At 52.6% G+C, this 16,197-nt stretch overlaps 8 protein-coding genes across 8 annotated transcripts; 3 read left to right on the plus strand and 5 right to left on the minus strand.

Annotated features, from left to right (window-relative positions):
• Positions 1-37: 37 nt before the first annotated feature.
• BDV17DRAFT_287226 (HIT family protein) lies at positions 38-654 on the plus strand (the record flags this gene model as incomplete). The annotated part of the gene is made up of 2 exons (XM_073761115.1): positions 38-97; positions 175-654. The coding sequence occupies 2 exons, from the start codon at positions 38-40 to the stop codon at positions 652-654; spliced, it is 540 nt and encodes a 179-aa protein (XP_073620408.1).
• BDV17DRAFT_112291 (HD domain-containing protein) lies at positions 634-1,716 on the minus strand. The gene is made up of 2 exons (XM_073753872.1): positions 1,578-1,716; positions 634-1,525 (listed from the first exon to the last, which is right to left on the minus strand). The coding sequence occupies exons 1-2, from the start codon at positions 1,621-1,623 to the stop codon at positions 882-884; spliced, it is 690 nt and encodes a 229-aa protein (XP_073620409.1). The 5' UTR covers positions 1,624-1,716; the 3' UTR covers positions 634-881.
• A 227-nt stretch (positions 1,717-1,943) lies between these two features.
• On the plus strand, positions 1,944-4,011 carry BDV17DRAFT_298981 (uncharacterized protein; the record flags this gene model as incomplete). The annotated part of the gene is made up of 2 exons (XM_073763802.1): positions 1,944-2,177; positions 2,251-4,011. 2 exons carry the CDS (start codon positions 1,944-1,946, stop codon positions 3,880-3,882), a joined length of 1,866 nt encoding a protein of 621 aa, XP_073620410.1. The 3' UTR covers positions 3,883-4,011.
• On the minus strand, positions 4,011-7,358 carry BDV17DRAFT_112279 (Rad4 family protein). The gene has a single exon (XM_073753871.1). It carries the CDS (start codon positions 6,870-6,872, stop codon positions 4,140-4,142), a length of 2,733 nt encoding a protein of 910 aa, XP_073620411.1. The 5' UTR covers positions 6,873-7,358; the 3' UTR covers positions 4,011-4,139.
• Positions 7,094-8,946, plus strand: BDV17DRAFT_279221 (CoA-binding protein; the record flags this gene model as incomplete). The annotated part of the gene is made up of 3 exons (XM_073759674.1): positions 7,094-7,178; positions 7,229-7,545; positions 7,897-8,946. The coding sequence occupies 3 exons, from the start codon at positions 7,094-7,096 to the stop codon at positions 8,944-8,946; spliced, it is 1,452 nt and encodes a 483-aa protein (XP_073620412.1).
• Positions 8,947-10,168: 1,222 nt separating this feature from the next.
• BDV17DRAFT_279222 (uncharacterized protein) lies at positions 10,169-13,195 on the minus strand (the record flags this gene model as incomplete). The annotated part of the gene is made up of 5 exons (XM_073759675.1): positions 10,169-11,071; positions 11,127-11,187; positions 11,701-11,973; positions 12,026-12,553; positions 12,609-13,195. 5 exons carry the CDS (start codon positions 13,193-13,195, stop codon positions 10,169-10,171), a joined length of 2,352 nt encoding a protein of 783 aa, XP_073620413.1.
• A 985-nt stretch (positions 13,196-14,180) lies between these two features.
• On the minus strand, positions 14,181-14,503 carry BDV17DRAFT_287234 (uncharacterized protein; the record flags this gene model as incomplete). Its single annotated transcript, XM_073761116.1, has 2 exons — positions 14,181-14,378; positions 14,447-14,503. The coding sequence occupies 2 exons, from the start codon at positions 14,501-14,503 to the stop codon at positions 14,181-14,183; spliced, it is 255 nt and encodes an 84-aa protein (XP_073620414.1).
• Positions 14,504-14,864: 361 nt separating this feature from the next.
• Positions 14,865-15,923, minus strand: BDV17DRAFT_287235 (F-box protein; the record flags this gene model as incomplete). Its single annotated transcript, XM_073761117.1, has 4 exons — positions 14,865-14,968; positions 15,019-15,405; positions 15,459-15,822; positions 15,873-15,923. The coding sequence occupies 4 exons, from the start codon at positions 15,921-15,923 to the stop codon at positions 14,865-14,867; spliced, it is 906 nt and encodes a 301-aa protein (XP_073620415.1).
• Between the last annotated feature and the right edge of the window lie 274 nt (positions 15,924-16,197).

Consider the following 16,197-nt stretch of genomic DNA (forward strand, 5'->3'; position numbering starts at 1 on the left):
CATACACATGTCCAATCCACCTCTCCAAGAACCAACCATGCCCCTAACAATAAAAGGCGGGCCAATCCATTTCGGCCCCTTCCTCGTCACCCCGCAGGTTCGTCCCGCCATCCCAACTCCCATTCCCCCTCATTCCCTCCTCACTAACCAACTTTCTTTTTCCCAACCGACCAGGTCTTCCACCAAACCCCCCTAAGCATCGCCCTCGTAAACCTAAAACCCATTCTCCCAGGCCACGTCCTAATCTCCCCGCGACGCGTCGTCCCCCGCGTTGCCGAACTGACACCTCCGGAAACAGCCGACCTATTCCTAACAGTGCGACGCGTCGGCCGAATGATCGAGCGCGTCTACGGCGCAACGAGTCTGAATATTGCGATTCAGGACGGCGCGGAGGCGGGGCAGAGTGTGCCGCATGTTCATGCGCATATCATTCCAAGGAAAAAGAGGGATTTGGGGAGTACGGATGAGGTTTATGAGAGGCTTGATGGGGAGGAGGGGGATTTGACGAGGGGGTTGAAGCAGACTGCGAGACAGAGTAGGGAGGAGGGGAAGTTGAAGGTTGATAATGAGGAGAGGGTTGCGCGGGGGGCGGAGGAGATGGAGGAGGAGGCGGCTATGTTGGCGCGGGAGATGGCGAAGGAGCCGCTTGACTGATTGGTTCAGTGGTTGAGGGAGGATTAGGTTTGGAGAATATACCCTTTTGCTCGGGCTGGATTGGATTTGAATATGCTATGTCTAATGTGCGGTAGGATGGTATCTATCAAGGTGACCGACCGTACAACGCCTCTAGTAAGAGCATAAAATAGAAATAGACAAGTAGAGAAGAAAATGCAGGATCGTCAGACATCTCGCCATCAAAGTTTCACTCATGCATGCAGGTATTAATTCGTGGCATTGGAGGACGATTGCTGCTGCTGTCTTGACTTCCAGAGCGCCTCCCGCTCCTTCAGCACAGTCGCAGCCCATTCCTGGATCTCAGGAAGATGGATTCGCTTCGCGACCCCCAGAAACTCATCCAAGTCGATCTCATAGCTCCGCTCATATTCGATCATCTGCAGCAGCAGCTCCATCTTATCAACGTCATGCACGAATTGCGCATCCAGCGTCTCGTTTGCTTCATACTCATTGAAGACGGCCAGGATGTCATCTCCCGCAAGCATCCCGCTTGGCACACCGCGCAGTAGCGTATTCGCAATATAGTCCATGACAGCGGCCTCGCGACGGGCCTTTTCCGTCTTCTTGATTGGGTCAACCGGGGTGATGTCGCCGACGAGCGATTCGGCCATGTCATGAACAAGAGCCATCTTCATGCAGTGTTGGAGGTTTAAGCGAGCGGCGAGAGAGGGCGGAGCGAGCATGGTCATCACGGACATGCGATACATGTGGTCTGAGATTGACTCGCCGTGGTTGATATCGAAGCGGCGCCATCCTTCGCGCTTGGTGGTCTTTAGTCGCTCGAGGAGGTGGAAGAAGGGGACCGGAGAGGTGGAGTTTTCTTCGATGGGGTACGGAAGTGTAGACAGCACTGCGAGTATGTTAGTGGTAGAGAAGAGCGTGTGCTGGTGGGATGGACTCACCGGACTGAGGGGTCCAGGTGGAATCGGAGGGGGTTTCGGAGCCCATTTTGATTGGGAAAACGAAAGCTAGGAGGAAGGAAGAGTTTCCAAAGCGTACACAGACAGTCTCAAAAAGGCCTGAAGCGAGAAGAAGAAAAGGAGAGGGGGAGGAGAGAGAATTGGAGGGGAAAAGCAGAACCAGAGCAGGAGTTTATGAGTTTATCGCCGAACCAAACAACGAGCCATAGCCGCACTTTCCACTGTAAACAACTCCTCCGCTTCTTTGTCTTGTTCCCAATTCACCCTCATATCTAACCTAGACTGCTTATCTGCAGGTATGCAAGCTCCCACATTTTTTGTGACATCACTGACAAACAAAAAATAGAGATGCAGACGTTCAAAACCCCTCGTCCCAAATCGTCCAATTGGCCTCCTCAATCCTCGCACACCGTCCTGATCCGCAATCTCCAACTTTTGGAGTTCGATCAACTAGAAGACTGGCCCGGCATCACACTCCGCACTTTTTCGCCATCGTCCCAGAACCAGCGCCAGCGCATCAAGGCCGTCGAATGGATCCTGTACCGCTTGTTTGCCCTCTGGGATCCAGAGACCGCCCGGGATGTATGTTTAGCCTTATGCTCAACCCGCTATTCATAAAGAGCCCAAAAGAGCTGAATAATGCGTGCCACCACAGAAGCTTCGCCCCTTCTTTCCACCACTAGAACCTTTGCAATCCGTCAACCTGAGAGCTGCTCTCTTTCGCGTATTGTCCGACTGCAAGAAGAATGGCGACCTGGGCCGCGAAACCATTCTGCGTAAGTCCATGCTGGACGATTGCAAAGGCGAGAAATTCGACGAGCTTTTGGCTGTTTTCTCGACAAACGTGCTACGGAAAAGAAAGATTCTAGACCAGAACCCTGCAATTGACCTGTCTCTGGCCGCCGGCCTGACTCCGCAGGAGTATCCGCTTCTTCTACCACTCATTCTTGCCCATAGGGTGTCGTTAAGCACACTCGGGGAGCGCCGAGACCGTGTGCGGCATACTCATGAGAAGTTCTCGCAGCTGTTGGACAAGAAGAAGGATGAGATCAATGCGCGCTCCGCAAACGGAAATCATACCGTCCAGGCCAAGGGAGCTGATCTAGAGGCTCTCGCTCGCAAGATGAGAGATAACTGGCAAGGTAGTGTGGAATGGGCCAATGCTATACTTGAAGGAGGGCTTAGCAGCAGCCGCGACGCCTTTCTTGATTTGCCATTTGACAGCGCCTGGTCTCGAGCAAAGGAATCGACGGTAGACAATCTCCTTACCTCTTCAACCCGTCCAGATCTGGTACTGGACCTCGAGAACCGCGTTTTGCGACAGCGGACACGTTTACAAAGATGGCACCAGTACTCTACATCTCTCAAAGCTTCAGAGGCAACATCACCGTCGAAGCCTCCAGACACGAAGAAGACACCACAGCTGTTCTTCCGTGACCATCAAGTCCTCACCGTTGCCAGTATCTCTAAAGCGGTGCGGCAGCCTGTTGACCGAAGAGAACCAAGCGCCAAAGATCAGAGCCTCCTGCATTCCATCTCTGAGGTCTTGGAACGCATCAATGGCCCTCCGCCGCAGCGCCATGATCCTCCCATGTCAATCGGCGAGCCGAAGCTTGAACCGGAACCTGAACGAGAAGAGAGGGTATTAAGGCCGATTCCATCAATAAGCCGAACCGTATCCGAATCTCTTACCTATCCCACCTCGGTCGAACACGCCAGAGAAGAACCGCTGCCGCGGAGGTCGAAAGATTCGTTCAGCCTCACTGAACGCACCCGCAAATCCATGTCAATGTTCGAAATGATCCCTGAAAGCCCACCAGCATCCGACCCCACTCCTCTCGAATACCCCTCAGAGCCAAGTCTCGACGAACAAACCCATAGAGAACCCTACACCCTCGCCGAACGCACCCGCAAGTCCATGTCCCTCCTCCCTCCCCCGCGCGACCCCCCACGTCCAACTCGACGCTCTCGCAAATCCCGCGTCTCCTTCCCCGTAAACCAATTCGAGACGCCTCCCAAGCCCTCTACGGCTGACTACCCAAGCCGCGCATCAACCCCGCGTGACGAGTTATTCGACGATCAGACGGATTACGCCAGCGTTTTCAAGTCTAGGCCGCGGATCGCGCTGAGTCCCGTGGCTTCGCCGGCGGTGCGTGTTAGTCCCATTGGGGACTTTGATCTTAGTGCGAATGGGAATGGGTATGGGGATGTAAATGAGGGGGATTATGAGGAGAGGTTGGATTATGTTGCGGCTGAATCGCCGTTGAAGGCGAGGGGGAGGTATTGACTGATATTATTAGTTATCCCTGTGCTTCGCTGGAATTTCGAAGCATGAAGGCTTGGTAGAATATTTTCTCGTGTTCGTGCCTCTCTTTAGCGCATGAATGAGACCGAATATAGTACATGATTTAGAGCGTCTGTCTAGCTATTACCATTGTATCATCAATCCCAGAAGCAACGTCGTTTCCGTTGGTGCCACTCATATCCTTCAATAAAAGAACCTAAACACCGAGACAACCGAGAAGATGAACACCCTTGAGACCACTAAGCCCTCTTGAAATTTCGAGTGCGCCTGCGCTTCTGCGGCGGCGGTGATTCCTCATCTTCAGCATACTCGTCCGCCGACGATTCATCCTCGGGGTCAGACGATACATCTCGATGCGAAATATTCGGCACCCTCCGCGCAGGAGGAGCTCTCTCTTCCACAATCAGATCGCCATCATCGGCATCATCGACCCCGCCGAGAAGGAATCCACCGCCACGATCCATTTCGTCTCCCTCCTCTTCATCGACCAGGCCTACAGGACGCTCCGATGCCGAGCCCGAAGCCGTCGCTGCTCCCGCGGGCGTCTGCGTCTGCGCCTGCGACATCCCCCTCCGACTCGCAAATGGATTATGCGCATCGGGCAAATGACCCTCCTGATCACCCGCATATTCCTCCCGAAAGCGTTCAGCGATACGCAAACCAAACAAGAACTTGCGCCAGGTCTGGAGAATCTTTGCCTCGGCTTTGCGCGCCTCCTTGCGGCGTTTTTCTTCGTTATCCGCACGCCACGCATCCTTGACTAGATCTTTATTCTCGACTGCGACGACTACGCCCTCGATGACGGGGACGGCCATCTGACTGCCGAATTCGAACCCCGTGACAGCTTCGGCGTAGTCGATCCCGAGCTTCTTGCAGATTCGCGCGGTACCGGGGAAGGGGATGTGTACTGCGCCTTCGGGGACCATGCGCGGGACGAAGCAGTCGATGTTGCCGTAGTCGTTTTTGGGGATGATGCCGTCGACGATGGGCGGAGGGATGATTTCCTGCGTTTGTTCGAGGGAGTAGAGACCCTGGAGCGGTTTCTGGCCGGTGAGTCGGGCTTGTGAGTCGATTTCGCGCTTGCGGAGGAGGGTTACGGCGCGGATGGGGACGCGCTTGAGGGGTGTCTCGAAGGGTTTTGGTTCACGGCCTTCTTTGTGCCAGCTCTCAGCGGATTGGCATTTGACTATGTCGGAGCGATGGTAGACATTTTCGGCTTTGGGTGTTTCTGTCAGGGTTGAGGTGCCCGAGTTCTTGCTTTTGGCCTTGCTCTTCCCACCTGGGGTGAAAGTGCGAACGGGCTGGGCACCAGGTCGAAGGGCTTCCTCGCGGCGAAGGAAGCGTTCGAGAACAAATTCGGTGGAGGTTCGGAGGCTCTGTAGGGTGTCGACGGTTTCCCTGGTTTCTTTGGGTTTCGATGGCCGATTGGGAACTAGATCCTTTGCGTCTTCGATATCGTCCACGGCAGTACGGTCTTTGTATGGGCGTTCATAAACACGTAGAAGAGAGCGAAACCAGTCCTTGGGATCGTCACCAGGCCCCTTCTTTCCCAATCGGAAACCCTTCGTCTTTCCAGGCCAAGTCCGCCGGCGCAAATATCGGGTGGTGACTTCTTTCGCGGTTTTATCAGCCGAGAAAGCAACAACGTAGCAAATCACTTGTTTGGCCTTGTCAGCCTTCGCACCGCGTGGTTCCCAGGCGGCCTGGAGCTCTTGGGTAGCCGCCACGGCGTTTGGTAACACCAGCGGATCAACAGAGACGATCTGGTGCGTGATAGGCGATGCTACTTCAGCCCAGTAGACAGGAAACGGGAGGCCGATGCCAGGTCGTTGTGTAGATTTGCGGCCGCGCGAGCGAGGCTGGGCTTCTTCCTCATCCTCTTCATCGTCGCCGCTATCAGAAAGATCATCCACGTCTTCTTCCGTCTTCGCCATTTCCTCAGGCTTCGATTTTGGCTTTGACGGAGTGTAGGATTCTGCTTTGGTCCAGCCAAAGCCTAATGGTTGCAGACTACTGACAAGTCGAGCTTCTATCGAGAGCGCACGAAGTAGCGCGGTGAAGAGCTGCGCACCTACATCGCGCGAGCCCTCCATGCGCTCAGCAGCCTGGCGGAATTCTTCAATACTGGCAATCCTCTCCCCGTACAGCGCCGGATCATGTTTATCTTGATGAAAGGAGGCTATCTGAGTTTGCAGTTGGGACATGGGCCGGTACCCATGTTTCCGCAGCCCTGGAGCGGTGACCTTGAATTTGCTCTTCCAGTATGCCGCAAGAATGCGCATCAACAGGATTATAGGATCCCCATTACTCAGGTCAGGCTGCCCAGGCTCCTGCCGAGAGGATTCCTCTCCCCAATCGCGCTGTTTCGCCTGACGCTTGCTCTGCTTGCCCTTTTTCTTCTGCGGCGGTTCCTTTGGAGATTCCGGTGGCTTAAGTCCAGATGCACGTCGCCACTTCTGTACCTCCTTCTGTATAGCTGGTGGTAGTTTCTCTCGGAGAATGTCGTGGCATTTCGAGTCGTTGATCCAGTCGTTGCGTATGGCATTATGGGCGAGCAGACACTGCACATGCAGGCGGTGTATTAATGTTCGGATCTGCCGCTCAATCTTCGATGGTGCTTTCTGACCTTGGAGAATGTCTTCTAGGTGCACCTCATTCCGATCCAGAGTCAACTCCAGGTTCTCATGGGGGGAGAGAAAGCTCGTGGCGGGAGCTGCGGCGGAAGGGGTAGGGACGGCGTCCTCCCAGTCGATCTCGTCGGAGTCGGCATCATCGGAGTCGGATTGAGCCTTTTTATCTTCATCACTGATGCCATTCTCGAGGTCGGTGGGGACAGGAGTCAAGGAAGAGTCGGAGCCAGGTGTTGGTAGTGTTAGAGAGGCGCTGGTGGGCGTCGCCGCCGCAGCGCAGGCATGACGTTTAGCAGGAGGATCCTCAGAGGACTGGCGTTTGGAGGGGATAAACGGGGGCATCCAGATGGGCAGAAGAGAAGTAATAGAAGGGGAAAAGTATGATGGTTTACATTTGCAGAGTTTGAGGTGATGAAGAGCCGAGGTCTGGGGATGATGAAATCGGGGGAGGATCTGAGATGCGCTCGGGGGATTGACGTTGCGGCAAATTGCCCCTCACTCTTCATTCACTCTCACCTTCACCCTCTCAACCTACGTCTTCTACAAGAACTATCTTCGTAGAAATGGAGGCAGTCAAGCGCTTCTTCTCGTCTCCCCGCTTCGCCGTCGCTGGAGCCAGCAATGACTCTCACAAGTTTGGATACAAGAGTGCGAACCCCCAGCGTGAGATGCGATTAGTATACTGACAGTGGCCCCAGTCCTCGCGTGGTATCACCAGCATTCTCTGCCAGTGACCCCTTTGAACCCTCGAGCTCCCAGCATTCAACTGTCGCCTTCGGCTTCTTACGATACCGTGGCATCACCGAAGCTGCTGCCCTCCCCTTCGCAGACTTCGCTGTCGGTAGTGACTCCGCCCGCAGTTACTCTTCCGCTTCTGCAGGAAGCTCACTCGGTGGGCATCCCGGCCGTCTGGTTACAGCCGGGCACCTTTGATAACAGCGTTTTGGAATTTGCGCGGTCGCATTTCGAGGCAGTGATCGCGGGCGATGGAGGCCGAGGTTCGGAGGGATGGTGCGTGTTGGTGGATGGAGAAGAAGGACTAAGGTCAGCTGGTGTAGACTGGACGAGCCAGAGATTGTGATGCCATGATTTCAGGGGATAAATGGTGGATGGTGTGAATGTTGAGGGGGTTGAGTGAAGCCAAAGTGGTGGCTGGGATTCGCTGGATTTAGTTCCTCAAATCTTCACTCCTGGGGAAACTCCGCCTTTTCAGTGCTTCTTCCTCTCCCACGACTTCTCCATCTTTTATTTTCTGTCTCTACCATCTCATTTTCTATCTCATGACTTAATGAATCAACGAATCAAGTAATACTCAATGATCATGCCGTCCTCGTCCTTCCTGTTCGACTCGCCCATTCCTCCGCAGCTTGACCTGGTTGGCGCTCCCTCTCCGCTTTTCCAAGTTCCCCCAACGCCCTCAGCATCGTCCGCTCTATATCGGTCTATCTCCATCTCCCAGCGCAAAAGAGGCCGCCCCGAGCTCGAGCATGGCCGGGTCAAAGTGCAGAAGACACCCCATAGGCCTCCGCCGTTTGTGAACGACTTCTTTGCCGACCTAGACGAGTCTTATGATCACGAGGACCATGACATCCACCGTCCCAGTCGCTATCGCGACTATCCTCGAACTCCTCTTGACGCCAGCCTCACAGGCTCTGGCATAGAGCCTGACGATTTTCGTCGCAAACGACGTCGCGAAGACCCCTCTCTCGTTGTCGCGGCCACGTCCTCCGGGATAGATGAGAAGGCTATGGCGCCTGAGCAGCTGCCGACCGAGGCTAGGCCGGTGCGATGGAGCCGTGCGGTTCTCAATGTGGTTGGAAGAGTCTGGGACTTCTGCTGGTCAGGGCCCTTCCGCGGCTTCTACGCTGGTGGTGGCCGGGGGTATTCACTCAACGCTCCTCAGTCCTCGGTCGAGCAAACCCAGGAACAGCACTCTCGCTCGCCTTATCAACCTCGGCCTTCATCTTCATCGTCGCTTCCTCCATCCACCGAAAAAACCTCCGTTTCTGTGCCCGGTGAATATCCGCTTGACACGGCCGAAGATGTCCTCCGGGGAAACTGGGTCATGGTCTCTCCGAATGAGGGCGCGAAAAGACATCATAGCCCTTCTGGTCGGCCACGTACGCGAAGGTGCCATGTCCCCCGCGGTCGGGTGGTCCATCGGCGTACCCCTTCCAAGAAATCACTCGTACCACATCCTCCATCTACACATTCGGCGCCTGCAAAACCACATGAGAGCCCCGTCTCGGTCGAAACACAGCGCTACCTCGCGAAACAACGGCGCATGGAACGTGAAGAGGACGCCAGCTTGCGCCGCTTAAACAAGCAGTTACAAGCCATGATCCAGGAAGGAAAGCAAGCGCTAGGAACGCGCGTGGAGATCGACGACGACATGGACGTGGAAATGGACTATTGAGCATCATTTCATTCCAACCAGCCCTCCAATTATACCCACAACTCTGTCATTATCACTCTGTATCCTGCTTTTGTTTTACTGCTCGGCTGATTTCAGCCCTTGATGACGAATGACGAGACATGACCATGACAACTCAACAAACAATGCTTTACTTTATCCTTACTCTGCATGATAAAAATAACCAGCAATAACTAGCGATAGCAATGTTCCTCAAACAGAGACCGAACAAGAATGAATCCAGACATCACTATCATATCATACAACATCAACATGATCAAAAAGTCAAGACAAAATCTTTATATTTCCATGCGCATCTTATTCCACCACAATTTCCCACGCCTCATCCTTTCCCTTTCTTTTCTCCTACTGGCCCCCTAAACCCAGCGGCAAGGTCGATTCCCCAAGAAGCCTACTAAGTCCGCCCATGCTCCCCAATGCTTCGGGTAACGTTCCGCCCTGCAGTTGGCGCGGGATAGGCTTGTTATGTATCGCATATATACTCGTTAGCCTAGCTCCTAGTTCCATATGGAGTACGGTATGTAATACGGGACAGAGCAGAGCAGAGTAGGGAACATACCGAGGGTATCGGGGCTGCTAACCCAGCGGCGATGAAAAGGGGGAGGATTAGCGTGGAGAAGGAAAGCTTCATCCTGATTTGGGTTGGTTTGGCTTTTGGGATGTCTGGATGGATGGATGTATGGTGGTTCTGCTGGTTGGTTGGTTGGTTGGCTTGGGTGGTCGTGATGGGTTGGTGGGTTAGAATTGATATTGGTCCTAGAGCTTGAGAAAAAATTCGTAGCAGACCTTTGGCCGTTCTTATAATCCTTCACTGGGCATCATTGATGAAGGGAGCGCGACTGCGAGAAGGGGGCGTGGTGAGTTCTCCCTAGTCATGGCATGTAGGGAGCGCGCTGGGAGTGTCGAGCCCTACATTCTCTACGGTAGGGGTAAGAGTTTCACGGCGAGGTTGGTGAATTATAAGCCATCGAGTCGCGTCTTCGAATTCCGATTTGATGAGGGGCGTGTTTGAGTTCATAAGGGTTTGTTTTACTGTGGGATTTGGGTCTTGGTGTGGTTAACTATACAGCAGGTAGGGCGTCGTTATATACCTAGACTACCCCATCTGCAACATTATCTTGAGAAACTATGGCGTGCTTGAAAAAGGTCAAACTAGCAGCTTGAATATTGATGAACGCTCAGTAACGCGTATCTACATGTTGAATCACTGGTTCTCATACGGCAACCCAGCCCCCTTCCTTATCGCCCCATATACCCCTGCAATATCCCCTTTCACGCCCTTCTCCTCCTTAACAACTTTCAAAAATTCATCAGTAACCTTGACACTGGGCAAGGTCATCCCAGCGCCCCCAGCCAAATTCGCAGCATGCCTAAGATCCTTTCTCGCAAGGTCAACAGCAAAAAGCGGCTCCTCGCGCTTAAAGTAATCCCCTGTCGTCATGCGCTCGGCGTACTTCGCAAACGGACCAGGGAACATCGTGCTTACCCACTGCTTGTAAGCGTCGACTCCCAGACCGGACTTCTCAGCGGCCACGAGGCCCTCGGCTAGTGTTTCCACGGTGTTCAGGATGAATGTGTTTCCGAGAACTTTCATTAGCGAGGCGCGGCCGACGTCCTTTGCGCTTTCAGGGCCGAGGTCGAGGACTGCTTTGGAGGTTACGCCTTCGAGGAATGGGGAGATACGGGTGATGGTCTCGGGCGAGCCTGCGGGAACGACAACCATTTGACCTGCATCTGCGGCGTTGGGGGCGCCGAAGACGGGGCACGCGATGAAGGATGCGCCGTGCGAGGTGAGGGTGCTGTGGATGCGGCGGGAAGTATCTGGGTGGACGGTGGAGCAGTCGACTATTATCTTGTCCTTGAGAGAGAGGGAGGAATCTGAGGTGAGGGTGTTGATAATCTGGTCGAGGGCTGGGTCATCGCCAACGCAGATGAAGGTGATGGAGGAATCCTTGACGACTGCGGAGAGGGATGAGGAAGCAGTCGCGGAATTGGGTTTCTCGGCGTTGATTGACTCCGCAAAAGCAGTTGCTTTGGAGGCGGTGCGGTTGTAGAGGATCAGCGGGGATTTCTGAGGGCCTTTCAGGGCGATGTTTCGGCTCATTCCCTGAGTTTGTTAGTTGTTGTGCTTTATGGAGAGGCATGGAGGGGCAGTGACGTACCCGGCCGATATTCCCAAGGCCAACCCAGGCTACTGTTTCCGATGCCATGATGTCTGTATTGCTGTGGGAGAATGCAGAGTATATCCAGAGAGAAAGACGATGGGATCGGATAGAAGCGCTGGTGTCACCTTTAATATGTTGCACGGTATAGCTCTTAACCGTTGCCGAGGACCTCCGAGTCGAGTCACGATGATCGTCCCCACTCTAGCCCAGCCCAGAAGCTTATTTCTACTCTTGAGTACTTTCTCTTGATTAACAACCACAATGTTGTTTATTCCACCATAAGATATACTGATATAAATAGCTAGACCCGCGCCCTTGCGTCGACTAGACCGTGCCGGGTCTGGTGTGGCTCACGCTGGCTACCGATATCGTCCGAAGCTTTACACAGGAGGGGCTATACAGCTAGACAGCTCTTTATTTGCTTAACAAGCATCAGGTACGTGACTCATTCAAGCCAGGACGCATGGAGGTTGAGTTGAATTCCAAGTATCTACAGGTTAGCCGAGGCTCAATCTATTGCTCCATCAACTCGATGAGCTTCTCGCATGCCACTATTCGCCCCTCTGAAGACTGGAGCTTCGATGCAATCACCTTCGCCTTCTGTCGCATTGTTGATGATTCCTCACTATGCAGGACACGGATAAACGCCTTGCCTAGTTCTGGCCCGTTTATTGCAGGCGCACTTGGTTTGCTTCCCCAAACTCCGATGCCCAAGTACTCTACGCGCGAGGCATAGTCATAGGTGTCGAACCAGACAGGGAGGACAATCTGCGGTACGCCAGCCCTAACGGCCTCGTTGTAAGAGTTGGCTCCTCCGTGATGAACCATACAACAGACGTGTCCGCTTTGAAGAATACAATGAGGCTCGACAGGTAGCCATTCCTCGATGCGCACACGTTCCATCAGTCACCTCGTCCATAATGCACTTGAGAGCTGAAGGAATCCAATCCGCAGCTTCTGTCGCTCGGTCAGGCTTCAGCTTCCACAGAGCCTGATTATCCGGTCTAGCGTTCAACAGAACACGCAGTCCAATGGCGAACTTCCTCGCCTGCTCGCTATTAAAGCATACGTTTGATCCGAGGTTAATCAGCACAGTTGGCCGTTGGGCTAGCCATTTGGCTAATTCCGAACGTTCCTCGCTGACCGAGCCGCAGGGACGCAAAATCGGCCCGCAGCGCGTGATATGGTCCGGGACGAAGGAAGGGTAGTCTGTTTCTTCTCTCGAAGCCATGAGTACTGGAGCTGGGTTCTCGTCCATGGACGACATTATCGGATACGGCCCCTTGATACCTTCTGCATGCCGGCGCTCATTGATGGCGTTGATCGAGGGCGACCTGGCGAGTGCGACTCCGGCACAAATAGCAAGGTAGGCATTCGGCAGGATGTGCTTCCAAGGTAAGGGATAAGTGTATCCAGAACAAATCCTATTCAAGTCAGTATCAGGCCAGACCAACAGAGAAAAAGGATGCGAGTACTCACACAGGATACTTCCAAAGATTCCCCAAGTTCGCCTGCACAACATGATCCTTAACAGAGTTCGGACTCAACATTGCATACTTTACCCCCAGCGTCCGACACGCGTCAATCCCCATAGCAAGCAGAGGCTCCACGACGACAATGCCAGGTTCTACCTGCTTTATAATCTCAACACACCGCTTAAAACAAGCAACATGATCATCACCGCTCCAGGGCGCCGCGAAAGTGCAGAGCGGACCGTAGGCCCTTTGAGCGCCGAAGAAGCCTATCTCATGCGTGGCAAACCAGCTGGAGTAGGGCTTGGACCCGGTTACAGCTTGGGTCATATTGGGTCCTGGGAGGGCGTGAAATGTTGCGGTTGACGCATAGCCAACGGATGTGAGCGCTGTTGAGGAGGTAGACTTGTAGGTTGCAGTGGCTTGAGCGTTCAGTTGAAATACTGCGGTCTCTAGACCTGGGAACGAGGCGATGTGCACAGCGTAGGACTGTCGGATTAGGAACTCGTGCGCGACCGCTAGGATGACTGTTGCTTGTCCTAGCTCTTTGTTTGTTAAGAAGAGGATAGTTCTGGCTTTCGACTCTTGAGGCATTGTGGTGGTAAGCTTAGGTAGAGGAGGAACGACAGCGCCGAAAAATGGGGAGATGGGAAAGACAGGGGTGAGAAAAGGACGAGAAACTAACAGAAGGCCGTTTATTATATAGGTGTCAGATTCTTTGGGGATTACTCTACATTCTGTTTGCCTTTCCAACTTGTGAATCCGACTGTGAAGATAATAATGAATTCTTTTATTATCTAGCTAGTTACTCCTACTCACTTGGGCGCTATCCCCAGAAGCAAGTGGATATTCAATCCCAATCTCCCTTGACAGCCCTTCGAGCCTCTTTAGTCTCAAAATGAATAAAAAAAATGAATCAAAATGGGTATTGAACAAACAAGACCTAGCCGTCAGCCACGGTGTGTCCCGATGAGTATAGTATGCAGAACCTGGCGCGGTACACAGCAGGCCACGGGATGGTTCACGTTCACGGTATCATTCTGTACAAGTATACTATCGGGATTAGTGGCATGGTCTAGGTAGGTAGCTTAGGTAGCTTGCCGTCTCTTTTGTTTTACCTCTATGCACTCTGTGGTCTATGGATATCCTAGTCAAAAGCTCAGTAGCCTCTTGAGAGCAAACGGAGAATAAAGGACTCTTCAAAGTTTTGTTGTTAAAGAGAAAGAAAAGCTGATTGTAGCCAAATGTGGCCGTGGAAAAGAGGAAGCGACTCTGCTCTCCATCCATAGAGAAGAAACACTATGTAAGGAACCGAGCAGCAGATGATTCACGATCGATCCAGCCTCCATCTCAAGATCTATTATCAGAACCAGGACCGAGGGTCGTATTGATCAAGCAGTGGTCTTTGGCCAGCTCAGCTCCGGCGACATTATTCCATGGAAGCCGCTTGGGCCCGACGTTCTAGAGAGATCGTCAGTGTTAGCTCTCAATCCTGTCTTTGCGTGGGTTATACGAAGGAAACAGTAAATACTTACACTATTTCACCACCAAGTCACACTGTTTTTCGAGAAGGCATGCCTTATGGCAGGTTTTGTCCCCAAGTGAAACCGCTAAGGTCGTTGTCGTTGTTGTTGACTTCGGAGGTTGCTGCAATTTCCGAGCGGCGGACACTTGCATCCTCTCGAGTGATTGCGATGTCCTCGTTGCCGAGCTCGTCGATGACTTCGGTAAATATGAGACCGAGTTCTTCTTCGTCGAGGTCGACCGGGGTGGGTGTCTATAAAGATAGTCTGATGAGTATCGGTATCTAGGGCTAGGTATCTATGTGCTAGGAGTGATTTGTACAGCTGAAGTCGTAATGGCAAGGAATACCACCATAAGGTTGATGATGTTTCGACGCATGGCGATTGGTTGGTAGAGATTATGGCTTGAGAGAGATGCTCGTTAAGGAGGTAGAGGTGACAGAAGGGGCCTGTGCGGGTTTGAAGATGGAAGCAAACATTACACAAGCAAGCCAGTCAGTTTATCATTGTTTCCATCCTCAATTAACAGAAGCCTTTGCTGGGTTTGCTGGTTGGTGAAGGGGACTGCGAAAAGAACTGTGATTTCGGTTTATATTGCCTGAATTCCTATCCAATAAGCAATAAGCAACTTGCCTATCGTCACAGCGGTCAAAACTTCTAGAAATAACCCTTTCAGTCAATGTCCCGGTCTAAAGAAATGGCATGGTTCTATCTTGCTCCTATATTCCAGTAAACATGGTCTAGAGCATGCTGGTAGTGAAAACAATGGCTTTTGGGTAGCTTTGCTGTTCATAAAGCGACTGCTCCACAGCCATCAGCAAACGAGGAGTACGAATATGTAGTTCTAAGCCACATTAGACCTCGAATCTAGGATAAGGATTCAGAAGGAAATACCATCAATCATTATCTCATAGCTGGATAATGAGTCTTCAGCACTGGGCATCAGCACAGGAAAGTTAGATTCTAGCGTCGTGACTTCTCGGACCCGGAATTTCAGGCCGACGTTTTTGCCTTGGTCGGCCCAGAGAACTCCAGACTTTCGGCTTCCAGAAAAGTCATCGTGATGGGTTGGACTTTGGAGACAATTTGCTTGGCCTTTCAACCAGTCTCGGAATAGCCTGATCACTCCATCTTCGATGTTAACTGCACTTAGAAGGATACCTGTTCCTGCTAATGACTTGACCAAGTTCACGACGACGCAGAGCTGTGAAAAGTTTTCGAATTCCTCTATAGTGACCGGGCGTCGTACTGCGGGTGAGTCTTCCGCGGGGGCTTCAGAATCTTGAATAGATAGTTAGCTCATTGAATCTAGCAGAATGTAGCGATTACTGTACCTGAAGAGTAGTCGCTCGATGTATCCGAAGCCTCCTGCTCTGATTCGACTGGTTTAAATACCGAGTATAATGAGCCAAGCCTCCCAAGCTGCCCTGCCATGTCGACATTCTCGTAGAGTGACCCCTCTCCCTCGTACTTGTCACTCAACCCAGGCGTACCGAGATATTTGCAGAAGACGTTGGGCTCGGTCAGCCTGTCTGCTGGGTGGAAGCATTCTAGGATGAGATTGTACTCGGCCACTGTCGCCGAAAGAAGGAGCCGGTAGTGTAGCAGACGCAGGACTAGGGCATGGAAGCGATGGGAGACTCTAGCCACGGAGAGAAGTTCGCGTGTAGTGAACGGGCTGAGAATCTGGACAAACAACTGTCCCATAAATCAGAAGATGCGCGATTGACAGCTTTCTCGAATAATACCTCGTTAGGCAGCGAGTAGAGATGGAGCTCTAGCATAGAGTCGGCTGCCATAGTGGAAGCGGCGTAGGTGTAGGAGATTCACCTAAATCTGGCGATTTGAATCGGAGATGTTCCATGTCCTTTTGAGGGAAATAACCTGCTTATATAGAAGCCTTCAACGAGCATCAGGAGACTACAGAGTATAGCGGCCAGTGGTACGACAAATGTCTCGAATTCGAAAGTCGAGAGTCGAGACCGCTATCATCATGTTGTTGCCGTAATCTTATCCAGCGCTGATAAGATGTCGGATAAGACGGATGCCATGTGACGTCAGATTACTGCCTCA

The sequence above is a fragment of the Aspergillus undulatus genome (assembly GCF_047715775.1).
Source record: "Aspergillus undulatus strain CBS 261.88 unplaced genomic scaffold BDV17scaffold_3, whole genome shotgun sequence".
Lineage (NCBI taxonomy): Eukaryota > Fungi > Ascomycota > Eurotiomycetes > Eurotiales > Aspergillaceae > Aspergillus > Aspergillus undulatus.

Excerpts from the sequence above, each read along its gene's own strand:
- BDV17DRAFT_112291 (XM_073753872.1), bottom strand. The coding sequence starts at position 1,623 with ATGGGCTCCGAAACCCCCTCCGATTCCACCTGGACCCCTCAGTCCG. Across the intron at positions 1,526-1,577 it reads CACCTGGACCCCTCAGTCCG|TGCTGTCTACACTTCCGTAC; the intron begins GTGAGTCCATCC and ends ACATACTCGCAG.
- BDV17DRAFT_112279 (XM_073753871.1), bottom strand. The coding sequence starts at position 6,872 with ATGCCCCCGTTTATCCCCTCCAAACGCCAGTCCTCTGAGGATCCTCCT.